A 17,566-nucleotide genomic window follows, 5' to 3' on the forward strand; every position below is an offset into this window, starting at 1 on the left:
ACTAATGATTCTAATCATATAACCTATAGCTTTCTTTAAAACCAACATTTGGGGGGGAGGGGTAAATTAGGAGTTTGGGATTAACATATACACACTACTATATGTAAAATAGATAACCAACAAGGACCTACTGTATAGCCCAGGGCTATACTCAATATCTTGTAATAACCTGTAAGGGAAAAGAATCTGAAAAATAATTAATATATATTTATATATATATATATTTTTATATATACACACACGTATATATGTATAACTGAAACACTTTGCTGTATACCTGAAACTAATATAACATTGTAAATTAACTGTACTTCAATTAAAATACTTATCTTAAAGATAGCTGCTTTTCCATGTGTTTCTTATGAAGTATTAAATCTTTTCTCCTCTACTTCCAAACTGCTTACCAAGTGGTTCTTTATTGAGTTAAATTGACTTCAACTTGATTGACTGATGCATTTGGGTATCCTTGAGCCAATACAACACTGCCTGAATCACTATCACTTTATAACAAATTGTAATATTTTTTGGGATTACCCTTCCTGGACCTTTGAGGTTCCACTGTTTACCCATAAAGTTCACAGTAACTGACACTTTTCATCAACATCAGACATTTCTCTTAACATTCTCTCTTCTCCCCTTCTGGGACTCCAATCACTCATAGGCTAGCCCTTTTCACCATATCTTCTACAGCTCCGACTCTCTTCTCTGTGTTTTCTAACTTTTTTTTCTCTTCATGCTTCACTCTGGATATTTTGATGTATGCTGTGAAAAGGAAGAGAGTAACTACAATTTGGAGGAAGCTGGGAAGACTTCTTAGTCAAGAGAAGATTTGAGCTGGTTCTTCCAGCAGGTAGAAGCATTTTAAGCAGGAATGTGAGTGAGGTAAAGTCAAAAAACGATGAATACAGTTTTATAACCAGAGTATGGGAGGGGTTTAAAGAAAAGTAGATAATACCAGCCAAATAGCAGTGTATCAAGATATCTGAAAACTAAGCCTGGAGCAACGTGCAGTCAGTATAAAACTTTGGTAACGCCAGCTAACAGAACCCCCTGGAGACCTACTAGGAGATTACTCACAAGAAAATAAAGAAAAAGCTACAGGAGGTCTACTTAGGGATATACCAGGAATATCAGTAGAGGCTTTCAATTGTAGGATCAGGCTCCATTCACTCACTCATTCATTTTACTCACCCACATTCATGAACCCCTGTTATGTGCCAGATGCGTCTTGAATAAGTGAATGAGCCACTATAAGCTTCACTCAGCACCCTTCTAGATGCCAGGGATACAGCAGTGAGGATAAAATCCCTACCATCTCCCCTCATGGACCTTATATTCCAATGAGGAAGACAGACAACAAGCCAACAAGTCAGCTCTAGACAGAGGTAGGTGCCACGGAGAAAGGGAACATGCGGCAGACAGGGTGCGCAGGCGCAGAAGCCAGGCACTGTTTGGAGGAGAGGCAGTTCAGGTGCACCATCTGGAGGAAGAATAGTTCCAGCAAAGGGGACAGTAGGTACACAGCCGCAGAGGTGGCGACGTGCTTGGTGTGTTCAAAGAACAGCAAGGGCAGGGTGGCTGGAGCAGCATGAGAGAGACAGGAAAGGAGGAGGTGAGACCCCAGAGGCCAGGGTGGGCAGGGCCTCTTCTGCGACCACAAAGATGAATTTTACTGCAGGTGAAAACAGGGTTTTGACAGAGAAGGAACACACCTGAGCTGTTTTGGAAAACTCATTCTACCTACTGTGTGAACAATGGACCTTCAGGGGTAACAAGGGAGGGACATAGGAGACCATTTAGGAGGCTTTTGTAGTAACACAAGTGAAAGGTGACAGCTTGAACAGGGGCACCTAGTAGTGGAAGGAAAGAAAGTCAGGTTCTAGGTGTATTTGGAACAAGATGTCCTGGGATACCCAGCACTGAAGCACCTGGAAGATGGAAGACAAGGTCTGTAACAGATGGAGCCAGAAGCTAGTCTATAAACGTTACTTCTAACACTAGGCAGGTAAAATTGTAAGCAGAAGATCTACACCTTCTCAAAAAGGAAGTTCTCTCCTGTCAGAATATGTTTAAGAGAAAAAATTCAGGCAAATTCCCAGTGGAGAGACATTCTGCAAAATACCTGACCAGTAGTCCTCAGAGCTGTCAAGGTCATCAAAAACAAGAACAGTCTGAGAAACTGTCACAGTCAAGAGGAGCCTAAGGAGACATAACCACTAATGTGTCCTGCAAGGCATCTGGGGACAGAAAAGGGCGTTAGGAAAAAACTAAGGCTAAGGAAATCTGAATAAAGTGTGGCCTTTATTCAGCATTGGTTTATTAGCTGTGGCGAACGTACACACTAACGTAAGATGTTAACAATTGGGAAACACTGTGTGGGGATATGTGGGAACTCTGTACTATCTTCACCACATTTTCTGTAAATCTAAGACTATTCTAAAATTAAAAGTTTATTATATATCTAAACTATTTTATATACATATATAAAATAAACTTTTTATTTCAGAATATATGTATTTTTTTACAATGATTCGGCACTTACTTCATTCTTCTTTTTTGCTGAATCACACAATATAGAATTCATCAGAATCTCTGTGCTTTTAGGACAGAAGCCTGTGGCAGTCTACAGGGCTGTAGCGGTAGCATTACTACAAACTAACTACAGAGCAGAGAGTTTAAGCAGGGTAGGGAGGAGTGAGGGCATGGGCTAAGATCACTGGAATATAAGCATGTATGGTGGCGTCAGAGTTGATGGAGTCTGTGTACTAGAGGAAGTGAGAGGGCAAGTTGGAGGGGGTTGGGAGTGGAGTGCTGGAAATGGAGACCGTTGGTGATAGCAAGGTCGGGGGGCAGGTCAGGGAGCTGGGAGGCCAGTGTTGGCAGGCTCTTCTCTAAGGATACTGACATCATCAAGGGCCTTGTGTTGGAGAGTGACAACAATCAGCCTCTAATCTTTTCTAGCGGGGAGTTACCCAGGGAAGTCTGGAGATGGAGGCAGGAGAGAGGGATGATACGCGCTTCTAAACTCCAGTATTTTAGGAAGAAAGCAGGGACCACTGTCTGCACGTGACAGTGAGCAGGAGGGAGGGCACCTACCCCACCTCCAGGCCCAGTGATGAGCGAGGGAAACCAGCTACTAATTGTGAGGTCAGCAAGGGATGTCACGTCCTGGGAGAGACGTGGGTTTTCATTAGAGCAAAAGGTGGGGCTTCCCTGGTGGCGCAGTGGTTGAGAATCTGCCTGCCAATGCAGGGGACACCGGTTCGAGCCCTGGTCTGGGAAGATCCCACATGCCGCGGAGCAACTAGGCCCGTGAGCCACGATTACTGATCCTGCACGTCTGGAGCCTGTGCTCCGCAACAAGAGAGGCCGCGATAGTGAGAGGCCCGCGCACCGCGATGAAGAGTGGCCCCCGCTTGCCGCAACTAGAGAAAGCCCTCGCACAGCAACGAAGACGCAACACAGCCATTAAAAAAAAAAAAAAAAAAAAAAAAAGGTGGAGGAAAGAGTTAGAGGAAATAGGGGAGATTTTACTAACAACGTGTCATGTGTCCCAGGAGAGTGGCAGGTTTGGGGGAGTTGGGGAAAGATGGGCTGTACAGAGCTGCAGGGGGATAGCAAGCTTTCTATTTTCAATAGTGATGAAAATGGAGATGACTTGGCAAACATAAACATGTTGAAATGCTATGACTCCAGACATAAACGACATTTTGATGTACTCACTGTGGCAGCATGAAGTTCAAATTGTTTAGCCATTCACACAGGAAGTTGCACCATCATATACGAAAAATATTTACTCACATCGTGGTTTATGGGTCCATATTTCTAATGGAACAAAACGTCAGGAGCACATGATTATTGGCATAAGATTCCTTAGTTCTTCATTATTAGTCAGTCTCTCCCCGAGCAAACTGATTCAGAAAGTCAGATGACAGTCATCTGGGCTGTTTCCTTATATTGGATCTATCTTGAATCATTCCATTATCCACTTTTCTGTTCTTGATGAAAGTTTATAAGAGTTTTAAATGATTTTATCTGTATATGGCCTAATGTGTCCCTGAAAGAAAAGTACTTTCAGGAAAATACTATGCACCAGTATAAAGGGAGAGAAGCAGATGTGACTTATTCTCTTCCTGCTTCAAATTCATTTATAAATGAACCTGACAACTGATTTTCTGTTTTTATGGGTTGGAGTAGGGTTCAATGAACATGTGGTTTATTTAATCTGCATATTAACTACATCCTTCATTTCTCTCTTTTCTTCTTGCTATTGCCCCTCTAAGTAAACTTATTAGGTGAAATAAGGAAAGAGAGGTACAAAATATCAGTGAAAAATGAAGCTTACAAAATTATTTTGCAAAATACACACGTTTATCTAGCAACAGGAAAAAAGACTAGAAATACCCCAGAATATTAAAATCGGTTATCAGTGACAGAATGATGGGTGTTTGTTTGACTTATTTGAATACACTTACGAGCTACGATGTGCCTAATATAAAGGGGGGGGGGGACAATCAGTTAGTGTGGGTGTGGAGGAACCGATGAAATAAATCCTAATCTGAAGGTCTGGCTAGAAAATATTTAATCTTGCCCACAAAACACCTTCGGTCTTAGTGTTAAGGTTTTTGTTTTATTTTGGGCCATACTGAAGATTTTCTAAAATTAATCAAATTCTACAAAACCTTGTTGCTTTGTGTGAAAGGCAATTTATTAGTATCAAGTAGCAGAGGTTGTTTCAGTTTAGCAAATGTGTAACGATGACTGATTTTCTAAATGATTCTGTTTATACCCATACCTGAGATGTACGTGGTCCTCGTGCCTTAAATGTGGCCTCCAGGACTTAAGCATCTTAGTTTGTGTCTCTACCACGCAATGTGGAGACTCTGGGAATCTATTCCTACATCAACCACAAGTTGATGGTAATGAGGGTCCTTGGAAATGGAGGTCCTGCAGCTAAAGGAATTAGTTTATGAGTCTGGGGTAAGTAGCAGATAATTATGAATTTGTATATTGTTCTGCATTCATCACTCTACTTCCTTCTTTGGTTGTGCAACTCTGAACAAATATATATTATATATTAAAAATTATAGCACTGTGTGGTGAGTGTAAGGTACATATGAGAAAAGAGAACCTGTGACGGGAAGGTCCAGGAAGAGCTGCCTAGAGAAAAGCATCTGTTTGACGCTTAGCATTCATCTTAGTACCTGGCATAAAGCACAAGCTCACTGAACATTTCTGACTGTGACAATCAGGCTGCATCCCAATGATGAAGCAGGAGTTAGCTGGAGGGGAGAGGTGGGGAGGATGCGGTGTAGGTGGTAATTCTGGGTAAAAGGAGCAGCAGGCAGGAGGCAAGGGAGAGTGACTGGAGGAAGTATGATTACCCAGCGTGGCTTGAGCATAAGCTGCCTTAGTCTGTTCAGACGCGGTAACAAAGTACCAGAGACCGCGCAGCTTATGAACAGCAGAAACTTATTCCTCACAGTTCTGGAGGCTTGGAGCTGGAGACCAAGGTGCCAGCACGGTCAAATTCTGGTGAGAGACCCCTTCCAGGGTGCAGACTGCAAACGTTTTGCCGTATCTTCACATGGTAGAAGGGGCAAGGGAGCTCTCAGGGGCCTTTCTCATTTTTTTTTTAAAAATAACTTTATTTATTTATTTATTTTTGGCTGCATTGGGTCTTTGTTGCTGCGCGCGGGCTTTCTCTAGTTGCGGCGAGCGGGGGCTTCTCTTCGTTGCAGTGCGCGGGCTTCTCACTGCGGTGGCTTCCCTTGCTGCTGAACACGGGCTCTAGGCGCGCAGGGTTCAGTAGTTGTGGCTCGTGGGCTCAGTAGTTGTAGCTTGCGGGCTCTAGAGTGCAGGCTCAGTAGTTGTGGCGCACGGGCTTAGTTGCTCCACGGCATGTGGGATCTCCCCGGACCAGGGCTCGAACCCGTCCGTGTCCCCTGCATCGGCAGGCTGATTCTTAACCACTGTGCCACCAGGGAGGCCCTCAGGGGTCTTTTTTAAATTGAATTTTATTTTTGATTTAAGTATAGTTGATTTACAATGTTGTGTTAGTTTCAGGTATACAGGAAAGGGATATATAGATATATATCTATATATATTCTTTTTCAGATCGGTTTGGAGTCTTTTATAAGGGCACTAAATCCCATTCATGAGGGCCTCCCCTCATGACCTATCACACCCACAAAACCCCACCTCCAAATACCGTCACCTTGGAGTTAGGATTTCAACATGAATTTTAGGGGGACAGATTCAATCTATGGCAGCATGTGTGTACTGGGAGGGGTGTAAGTCAGGAGAGAGAAGCATGATGAAGGGTAAGCAGGGGTTAGATCATGGAAAGTTTTTTTCCACCATATTTAAGAGTTTGAATTTATCACAAAGGCTTTGGTTAAGTTTCATTTTTGAAGCAGGAAAATAAAAACCCAATTTGTTGATTTTAGAGAGATGACTCGAGGCTGCATGTCACAGAATGACATGCCTGGAAGATGCAGGACCAGTTGGGAGGTCCCTGCCATGAACTAGGCGAGGAATGAGGAGGCAAGGCCGGTGAGATGGAGTCAGTTGTCTGGGAGACGGGACACACGGGAGCTGGCGACATGTGATGGTGGGTAAGGAAGAAAGAGTGAAAAGTGAGGGTGCTGCACAGGCTCCTGGCTTGGGTAACGAGGGAAATATTCACAACATTTAATGACATGAGCACTACGAGAGGAATCACATGTTTTGCACAGTTTTGGATGTTCTGAGTTTGCTCGTGATTTCCGGGTGCAGATATTTAGCTGGAGTTGGTGGGGGGGGGGGGAGGATGTTAGGAGACAGAGGTCAGTGTTGGAGGTAGGGCCAGCACAGAGGACCTATGAGAACAGACAAGTGTGTGAACTGGGGCCAGGACGAGGGGTCTCGGCTGACTTAGATCATCCGGAGGCAGGAAGGAGGAGAAGCAAGGAAGGACAGTTTCACAGACACTGAGAAAAGAATCTCAAGAAGAGAGTGGTCAACATAGCCAAATGCTGCAGAGATTGAGCGATGCAAAGATGGAAAACTAAGCATCCCGTTCAGCAACAGGCAAAAAATGACCCTTGCAGAATGTAGGAGACAATTAAGGAAGCGGGGTGCTGCGCTGACGACTCTTTTCCGAAGATTTATAGTAAAGGTTCAGGACCGTAGGATGGATTTCCAGTACTTGCGAATTTCTTCTTTAGCATCTTCTTGAGGCTGATGATTCGTGCATTAAAAAAGCGTGGAGAGAGAAACAGGAACTCAGCTTTCCGGGGGACTGGCGGCCCCCCTGCAGGGCCTCCTCTCCTCACGGGCCCTGGGTCTCCGGGTGCCGGGCAGCCAACCTCCCCACTGATGGCTGTAAGCAGCTGGCGGCTAGGCTCAGATCCTAGGCCTGTTTTTATAAGGCTGTGCTCATGCCCACCCTGCAAGAAGGGATGGCAATCAGTGAGCGGCACCCCTCTCCTGGGCACAGTGCGTCCAGCTCTGCCCCGGCTGGCGGATCCGGACCTGCCCTTCTGCTGGCGGGAGTCTCAGGCCGTGCTAACGGACACCATGGGTATCACTTGGGATGATGTGACAAAAAAAGAAGACACAAGCACAAAACAAAGCGTACCTGTAAAATAAAAATCCATCATAATAGAAAGGATTTTACCAGTAAAGAGAAATGCCATCTTTTAATGACATTAAAAATCTGAGCTGACATCTGATTCCAGCAACCAGCAGACCGAGCCAACACAACCCATCTTGCTATAAACACCTAGAAAACTGTAGTAAATAGAGCACAAAGTTATTTTTTAAATCACATAGCTAAGCTTGTAAGAAAGGTGACCAAATGAAAAGCTTACCAAAAAAGGCTCACATTGACGTAGTCGTGACCTCTGAGGAGGGAGGGGGAAGGCAAAGGTTGGGGCAGGTATACTGGCCTCATGTGTAACGTTCTTTCTATGAAAAAAAGACAAACTTTAAGCCTAATGTGGCAAAGCAGAAACAGCTGTTCAGTCCGCGCGGTGGGCACTAGAGTCTGTTTTATTCTGTACTGAACCGTATGCTTGAAGTAGTTTGTAAAGTCTCATTTCTTAAACATTGGCCAAATTCAATGTTTTCCTATTATTCCTTTTTCTACGTGGGGGAAGATAAGTTATTGTTAAACAGATAGTTGGCACACAGTAGATCAAAACTTGCATAACTCCTGTTGTTTTTATTCTACTTGTGTAAACGCTATAAAATCGTTGACGTATGCTTTTCTTTCTTCCTCGAATTAACTCACCTCCCACCTCTTCGTCGGCGCAGTAAAACGCTTTCTCACAAACCCAAGTGCCACTCCTCTGTGCAGCTACCCCAGCCTCTTCCTGAGCTCCCCACCCCTCTAATAGCCCCAAGGCCCTTGTACTTGCCTCTAATAAAGCACTTACCATATTATATGGTGACTATTAGCTCCTCAAAGGCAAGAGCCGTGATTTGTTCTTTAGTTACCCAGCACGTTCGGTTGGAAGTCATTTAATGACTTTTGTAAAATACGAAACACCTTACAATGTTCATCTATGTACAATAGGAGTCCTGTTATCACCTGGCCTCCTGGCCTTACTTACTGTGGAGCGAATCACGTTACCTTCGCTGTCACGCCTGTCGGGACAAGCACATGTAAGTGCGGTGCTGGCAGGCAGCTCCTGGGTCCGTGCTGCTCCTGGTCGTGGCTCACTATCATGAATCTCAAAATGGGGTCATTTAAATCTGCCATCAAGTCTAAGGCCTCCAGTGAGAAAGCACCACAACTGGACTTATTCATACGTGTTCATCTAGCAACTTTGTACAACAGTACAAGTTAATAGAAGATGTTTTCCCCCCAGCTGTTCACGACAGCAACTAGAAGAGCCTGGAAGTGCACCCCAAGGTTCCCTTAAGTCTGTAAACGTGGTACAGAAACCGAGCGGCTGTCCCAGCGCTCTGCTTCTCAAAAGCAAAGACCAGGTCCATATACAAGGCCAGTGAAAGTGCCAACAGCAGGACTGGGAAAGCCAACTCTTTTTCTTTGTATCTGAGGACAGTCAGCACCCTCTTCACTTTATAAGTCTGTTTTAAGACAGAACACAAGATACTATATACTAACCTAAGGTTCTTTTAATTGCCTCCCAAAATGTTTATAATGTGACAATAGTTTCTTTTAAAGAATTTTTAACCAGTTAAAAAGTCAATGACTCCTGAGAGTATTACCATTCAACTGAAGAATCCTTCCATGAAAAAAGACCATTGCTTCTCAAGACAGGCCTGATATTCAGATCTAGAGATGGAATTTAAAGCCTCTGAAATCAGCAAACACACACATATATTTTTAAACTACTGTTTAATCATTCTTAAAGACACACAAATTAGAAAAAAAACATTTATATGTTCAGTTAAAAACATCTTTAAAACCCAGCAATAAGCCACCAGTGCAGCTCTGAGGACACAGACTAGAAACGAGTGGTTATGAAATTATCACATCACAGTGTAACTGACATAGTGGTCATTTTAATTTACCGTACAACAGGAACTACTTCATGGATCTGTTGAAAAATAACACATCTTTAAAAAAATATTTTGGAATCATAAAAACAAAAAGCACAGACACCACGTTCTATTCTCCCCCAGCGAAGGCAAATGAAGGGCTGTGAATACTGGCTGCTGGAGCTGGGGCCCCCCTCGTGTTGGCGTAACAGTGTTCAGCTACTCCTACGCAGAGATCGAGATGCAAGCTTTAAAGGCAGGCAGGAATGAAATCCCACGTGTTCACTCTGCATGGAGGAGGGTTTCGCTTGTTCCGCCGGGATTGTTTTTACTCTCATTCCTACTGCTTTCCATCGTGCCCCTTGGGGCTTGGGGAGGCAGGTGCGGACAGAAGTAGACAGAGTGACAGAAGACGGAGCATGTGTGCTGGTTTGATTCCTCTCTCCTGCGATTAAAAAGTCAGGAGCAAACGTACTTTGTTGACGAATCCGTAGATACAGAACCAAAAATACTTAACATCGGAAAAGAAGCACATTTGAAAGGTCTGTCGAACTCTTTACACGTGTTTGCCGTTTAATAGGAAAAACAAAGAGGAATATTGACAAATCAACTTCTCAAAGTTACCCCAAAATAGAGACTGGGCAGGATACAGTCACTTACGACTCCAGTAAGAGGCAGCCAGTCACTTTTTCCATTTTAAACATGTTATTAAGAAAATGGTGAGTCGTTCTACTGATGTTCCTCTGTAACTTCTGGTTTTTCATTACATTTCCATTTCTTTTTATAGTAGCAAAATTTGATAAAATGTGACTGGAGAGAGGGCTATCATCACTGAGGAAGTTAGGGGTTTTGCATGGATCTTTACACTCTTATCTATAGATCATACAGTCCTGGGTTTCTTTTGTTTTGTTTTGTTTTGTTGCTTTACAAAAGGTGTACTGAAAGAAGACAGTTATAATCAGCTTTAAAGGCAAGACATATTAGTTGGCATAAAAGTGTGTCTTTAGGCTCCATTTCAGAAAGTCTTCCCAATCAATGACCTCTAGAGCTTGTCAGCTCTTTACTGGGGTTTGCATAACGTTAAAAACCTATTAAAATAAATATTATTTGAAAACATATATAAAACTTTATTAAGCAGCCCACCAAGTAAAATGTGATTGGCTGCATCCTCTGTACAAGAGCTCAAAAAGCAGCTTAGTTGTTGATTCTAAGAGCAGTCCTACAAAATGCCAACATGGAAAATTTCATTTAAAATTTTCTTCTGTAATGAGTTACTATAAATAGATTTGACTAAGTGGTGCTGCAGGAAAACACGGTAGAGACCCTCTGCATCCTAACAGACCCTCTGCATCCTAGTCTTTCAAATTCATATTTCAGAGTGAAATTTCTTTTTTTAAAGCAAATCTTTTTCTTCAGCATAAGGAGTGTGCACTGATATAAACACACTTTTACAAGGAAGGGCTGTAGAAAGCATCTAATTTATTCAGCATCTAATTTAAGTGTCTAAACGATCAGCTACTCGTTAAATGTACACCGGGTTAAGCGTAGTTTTTATAAAGTCCTGGAGGGCAGTTAAGATGACATGTCACAGTGTTACTTAGAATTCTGCACCTCTGTTAAATATGATGTATTCAGTGTCAGCCAGGATGGACTATTCGTGGCTGAATAATACTCTACGAAATACTGGTTCATATCGAAAACTCTGGACAAATGCTTCGCTGACACAGCAATAATAGGCACCATTCTGAAACAATTATTCTCTCAAGTAATTTTTTCTTTCGACTAAAATGCAGAACTCTTCAAATCAATCAACTAATAATTTTGGACAATTTAAAATAAGGAAACAAAAAAGCACAAATGTCCAGAGTTGTTCATGAACTTACAAATGAAAATTTACAAGGTATACATTTTAAATAGGAAAGATTTTTGGCCTAAGTGTAATCTAGTCCTCGAATAAAAGTATAAATTTTATAATTATTTTAATGTCAACATTTTAAAGTAATTTTTTATGTAGTTTAAAATAAGGTATAACTAAATTAAATATTCTTTAAATATCTTTGAATGAAATAATATTTGAGAAGTTATATGGTGGCAAACCCTGTCCAGTAAAATTGATAATTCATGTAACATAGTTTTTAGCATATATATTCCTCAGTTTTACATAGCACAAACAGAAACCAAAAAAGCAGAGAAATCAAAAAGAGAAAATATTTTCCTTCAGTGAAGACTATTTCGTTATGAAAGATTCATTTTAAGGGCTGTATTCAGTAGAAATGGTAGGCTGCACGCCTTCTGATTGTCTCAAAAAACTTTTGAAAAGTCAGGGCTTTGAGCTCAAGTAGTAAAAATAAGTGACCATGAAGATAATCTTGATGGTGAATCTGCCCCGGTTCGTGACTCTTACAGATCTTGCTAATGGTTTCCATTCATTACAAACACAACTGGTCACAAACTTTTGGAACTAACCCTTTGGGCTTATTAAGGAACTTTCGGCTGGAGGACAGGTCACTCGTCCAAGTCACAAGGCTCACTAATGACTGAGCCAGATGAATATCCAGGTCTCCTCCCAGGACAATTAGTGCTTCAATGTGGGTTACCTCTACTTTTTAAAACCATTCTTTTTACTGAAAAAATTTTCTCAAAACTGGTATCTGTGGAAATCCTGTATGTGAACATCACACATGGTGGGAATCAGTAACAAAAATACTTTTTAAGCAAAAGTATGGTGGAGGCATAAGTGGTGGCTGGACATTTTGGAAGCCAAATAAACCTTCTCTATTATGCTGGGTATTTTAGACGCTAAATAAATTTCTTCAATTACCCTGAGTTCCAATTATAAATGCTTATTTTAAAAACCAAGAATAAGCGGGTTGTAAAATGGTGACAGCTGAGATACATCAAAATAAATTAACTGCTATTGTTTCAAAAAAATAAAATTGCAGGAAAAGTAAGTATTTTGTTCATTTTTTCCCTGAGTAGTATAATAATAACCAAAAATATTGATATAAATATGATGCTGATTGATCATCTCTGGAGTGGTTTCATGGCAACTGAAGAGTGGAGAAATAATATAAATATGCACTGAATCCTATTCTGTTGATTAAAAAAGAAGCAAGCACATACTACAATGAATCCCTTTAAGTTTAACATAGTAGAGATATACCAGTCTTCAATTCTTCTGTTATAATTAGAAGTAAAGTATTAATCCTTACAACACTCCAAGTAGATATATTCAGTTTATAGAGCACAAAAAGCCTCTTCTTGAGGAGGAAGGTCAAGCTGAGAATTAGAATTATTTCTTTACTTTTTCTCCTAGATTGTATACCTGTGATTATAATTTCTCCAAAATTAAATAAAAGCTATTCAAAACCCATTTCATACAAAAAACAAAAAAACAAACAAAAAACCTAGATAATCCCGGGGGATGGAAATCAGTCAAATTGTATATATAAGGTATTATCTTCAAAGTAATTGGAAAATTCATCAATCATCTTGCTTTCTAGATGGTAGTGCTATGATTACCTTCACTGAGCAAAAAACAGATAACAGTGATATTAGGTTTATAGGCTGAGAAATAAAAAATAGTCAGGTAATAGAACTAAATCATGATTATTTGTTAATGGCTAGGTAGGCTGAAGAAAAAGAAAGTTTTTAATGCACTTTCTTGTTTTCACTTATGACATGCCTATACTTGTCTTTTAACCTCTAAATTTGTTTACTTTTTCTTAATAGTGATCAGATTCTCTGCAGCATTAATTAAATGGAGGAGACATTGTGGGGGGCAGATACTTTCCATGATTATTCTTTTCTAGCCTCTCACATTCCACAGTTCGCTTAAATTCAATGCATCGGAAACAGAAAATTTATTTAGCAATCCATCTTTTCCTGGGAGGTAACAGGGCATGGCTAACATCATCAGGTGGAAAAAAAAAATTACCTTTAGAAAAATAAAAACATTTCATATAAACAAAGAGAAGGCTATTTCTAAAGTTCTGGGAAGGTACACTGATATTTTTGCTGATTAGACCTCAAAAGTTCCAAGTACATTTGCTTTTCCTTTCGTCTTTAATTGAAATACTACACAGCTTAAGCCAGAGAGTTGTTCTGTCCTTAACTTCATTTGCAGATTTATTAATGACAAAAAAAAAGAGAGACTCATCATAGATAGACAATTTGCATTTCATTTAAAAATTTAAGGCAAAAAAGAAAATAAATTCCACAAAAGATGGGTCACAGAAAAGTGAAGTCAGAAGGCCCTGCCCATCCTTCTCCCTTTCCGCCCATGATTCATCATCTCCGGCCGTGGCCCTGATGCCAGGCTGGCATCACATCCCACTCCTCTGCTTTCAGCTACTGTAGCATCACAAGACTGGGGTTAAAGGAGATACCCGGCAATCCAGGCAAAATTAATTATGGTGAAAACAGCCCATAAGATAAAAGCACATTTTTCTACTTAAAGAATCTGAAACTCATTAACAAGAGTTAGTGGCAAAACTTTTATGTGAGAAGTTAAGAGTTTGGAAACTAATTTATATTATTCTCTACAGAGGTGGTTCAGACCCAATGACTTTAAGTTTTCATTTTCCTAAAACTTTCCCAAATACAAATTAAATTGTCAAGGATAAAAAAGTGATTAGCTACAGAGTAATTTCACTCAGTGATTTCTCTTTCAAAACCTTCACGCAATCTCCCGCTATTATTTTCACAATCCTTTTATCATTCTATGCAATTTATGCTTGATACATTTCTTTTAAAAGTCCAACGTAATAAGAAGTTATTAAACTTTTATGTCTTACAGAATCACAAAGAACTCAGATAAACAGGGATGAAGAGCACTTCTGCAGAGCATTGGTCACCTGCCCTGCACACCTGTGTGCACTGGTCACAGCTGCCACTGGCTCAGGCTACGGCCCCCGCAGTGCTTTCTTCATTCATGTCTTCCTTCTTTCCTTTGTCATCTTCTCTCTCTCTCCCCTTTTTTTTTTTTTTTTTTAAGAAAAATAGCTTAAAATATCACATTACCAACATTTAACCATGTTTAAGAAATCCTTCCTTGAAGGGCTCTCTGTCTGACACAGGGTAGTTAAACTCTCCAGGAAATTGGCATCCATCACTTTACAGTTGCACAACATACTGTAGTCATTTGAGATACTTTAAGAAAACCCTTCAAATACTGAGATGTTTATTGCATTTTAAAGTATCCACAGTCTTAAATAGCCTGTTCAAATTCCTCCGGAATTCCTGTGCAGCATACAACATCAAATATTGAAATAGTGTTCTCACAATATTACACTTGAAAATACCATTTAGGAAACAATATTTTAGGAAATAGACAGTTTAAGGCAAGACATTCATTTGGAAAAGTTAATTTTTCTCAATCATCTAGATTGACACAATTATTTTTCCATCTCTTCAGTGCCTTGGGATACACAACATACATTCAGCAGCAGGGCACACTTATGACCCTATGGACATATGCTGAGGTCCTGAGTGCCCATTGAAATAATGGAAACATTTTTGATAAGGCATGGCCCACAGGGACATGGCATGGGAGGGGTCTTTCACTCCATTTTCAAGCTGGTACACAGGGCATTCCCTACCTAAAACTGTCCGATTTCCCCCCACGTGATCTCTTTCCCAACAGACACAAACCCCTTGAAAGGTGCTAAGATTGGTTTCTGTTAACATACAAAAAATAGCCATCCGAGTGCTTTCCCCATCATTGCTTTAATGATGAATGTCTAGAGGCTATTTCCTGATTCTGATTGCAAACATTGTTTGTTGTGGAAAAACTATTCTGTCCCAAAGAATTTTCTCTTTCATCAAACTTTTTGGATCGTGACAGCTGAACGTTTTCATGTGTATTCTTTCCTCTTTGAGTTTTTTTCACCGGAAACAACAATACTACTAAGATACTAGCAGAGTGAAGGCTGTAATACCAGGAGCTAAAAGAAAAAAGGAAAACTTTACTTTATTAAATTCTGATAATTAACAAGACTTAATTTGACATTTGTCAAAATGTCACAAGCCTCACCTAGGATGTGTATATTTACTACACTATTCTTTTTTTTTAAATTAATTTATTTAATTAATTTATTTTTGGCTGCACTGGGTCTTCGTTGCCGCACACGGGCTTTCTCCAGTTGTGTCGACGGGTTTCTCACTGCGGTGGCTTCTCTTGTTGTGGAGCATGGGCTCTAGGTGTGCCAGCTTCAGCAGTTGTGGCGCGTGGGCTCTAGAGCACAGGCTCAGTAGTTGTGGTGCACGGGCTTAGTTGCTCCGCAGCATGTGGGATCTTCCCGGACCAGGGCTTGAACCCATGTCCCCTGCATTGGCAGGCGGATTCCCAACCACTGCGCTACCAGGGAAGCCCTCCACTATTCTTTTACCCATCCCCCTTGGATGAAACTCTAACCATGTATGCCAGTGGGTATTTATAAAGCACTCACACTAGATATCATATTGCATTCCTTTGTAAAGGTCATAAGGCCAGGACTAAATAGAGCAAAAACAAAAATGTACTTATTAATAGCTGCAGAGATCTGAAAAAAAACTCTAAAATCCATAGAATCAAATATTGAGCAAACTATGCAGGTAGTAGAGGGACAGTAATAGCCTTGCCTGCTATTTACTGTCCTAATTAAGTTACAAATATTCCAATGATGAGAGTAATAGATAAGTAATATTGCTTCTTGATGGTTACTGTCACAAAATAAAGGTCACATTATTAAAGATATTATTAGAAGTATCATGCCTCAAATTAAATATAAACCAAATGTGACCTCTTGGTTCTATAGCTGTAAGTGCCAGTGCCTGTTGAACAAAGTACCTGAGACAGAAAATCCAACCAATAGCTCAGTCACATTTAGACATATGTAATAATTCTGTTCAAATGGACATTTTAGCAGGAGTTACTTATGTCTTCCTGTATGATTATTATGACTCTGTGCTGTCATTCTAAATGCTAGGGTAATGGAAAATAGTTTTTGATCTCAAAGATATCACTATCTCCTATGGGGAGAGTGGAATTTGGTGGGGGAGGGAGAGAAGATAAACATAAACAAAATATGGAATTCAAAACAATAATTTCTATCATGTAGAGATGAAAAAGTACCAATGAAATATAAAAGAGTGAAAAGGGAACCAATAAATGAAATACAAGTAATTTATTATCTTTTGACTGAAGAAATTAAGAGAATTAATAATTCGTTATAAAGAACAAGCTATACTGTTTTTTAACTGCTTCATCATATTCTTTATTGTTCATCTTTTTTAAGTTTTCCTTTCCTTTTGGAGTTAGCAGTCTTATAGCTGAACTCTTGTTCCATGGACTTTACCAACAGTTACTGGTGACTATCAGAGGATATATTTTACTTCCGTCCCTAAAATATCCCTAGTGACTCTTAAGCCTCTGCTTTAACAAATAAACTCTTAAACCCTGGCTCTCGAGCAGGGGTGAGCAAACTACGGCTTGTGGGGCAAAGCTAGTCTGATATCTCTCTCTTTTTTAAATTGAGATATAACTGACATATAACATTATTAGTTTTAGGTGTACAACATAATGATTTGATATATGTATATATCATGAAATGGTCACCACAATCATCTAGTTCACAACCAAGTGTAGGAAGAAGAGCTCCACTTTCCAGTGTAACCTTTGAGAGATCTGAAGCAGTGGTTACCCAGCTGATATTCCTCACTGTAAATCACACTCTCATCGGAGGTCTGAGGGGTGTTAATCCTTCCATAAATAAACTTGTGACTGCTTGGTTTAAGATTTAAAAGTAACTGACAATGCATTTAACTGCAGAAAACAAGCTAGGGTACTATTTTTCTATTCTACCCAATAGCAAGAAGCTCTCTTTTAAAAATAAATTAAAATGAAAAATAAATAAAATAAAATAAAATGATACAAAGGAACTTATTTACAAAACAGAAATAGACTCACAGACACAGAAAACAAACCTATGGTTACCTAAGGAGAAAGGGTGGGAGAGGGATAAATTAGGAGTTTGGGATTAAAATATATACACTACTATGTATAAAATAGATAACCAACAAGGACCTACTGTAT

At 40.2% G+C, this 17,566-nt stretch overlaps 1 protein-coding gene across 2 annotated transcripts in view; it reads right to left on the reverse strand.

Moving 5' to 3' along the window:
• Window positions 1-13,653: 13,653 nt before the first annotated feature.
• MBOAT2 (membrane bound O-acyltransferase domain containing 2) overlaps window positions 13,654-17,566 on the reverse strand; it is a 112,456-nt gene continuing 108,543 nt past the window's right edge. For both annotated transcript variants that reach the window (XM_061211079.1, XM_061211080.1), the window contains one exon: window positions 13,654-15,437. In XM_061211079.1, coding sequence (XP_061067062.1) covers window positions 15,212-15,437 — 226 coding nt within the window. In that variant the 3' untranslated portion in view covers window positions 13,654-15,211. The remainder of the gene's footprint in view (window positions 15,438-17,566) is intronic.

Source organism: Eubalaena glacialis, chromosome 14 (assembly GCF_028564815.1).
Source record: "Eubalaena glacialis isolate mEubGla1 chromosome 14, mEubGla1.1.hap2.+ XY, whole genome shotgun sequence".
NCBI classification, from domain to species: Eukaryota; Metazoa; Chordata; class Mammalia; order Artiodactyla; family Balaenidae; genus Eubalaena; species Eubalaena glacialis.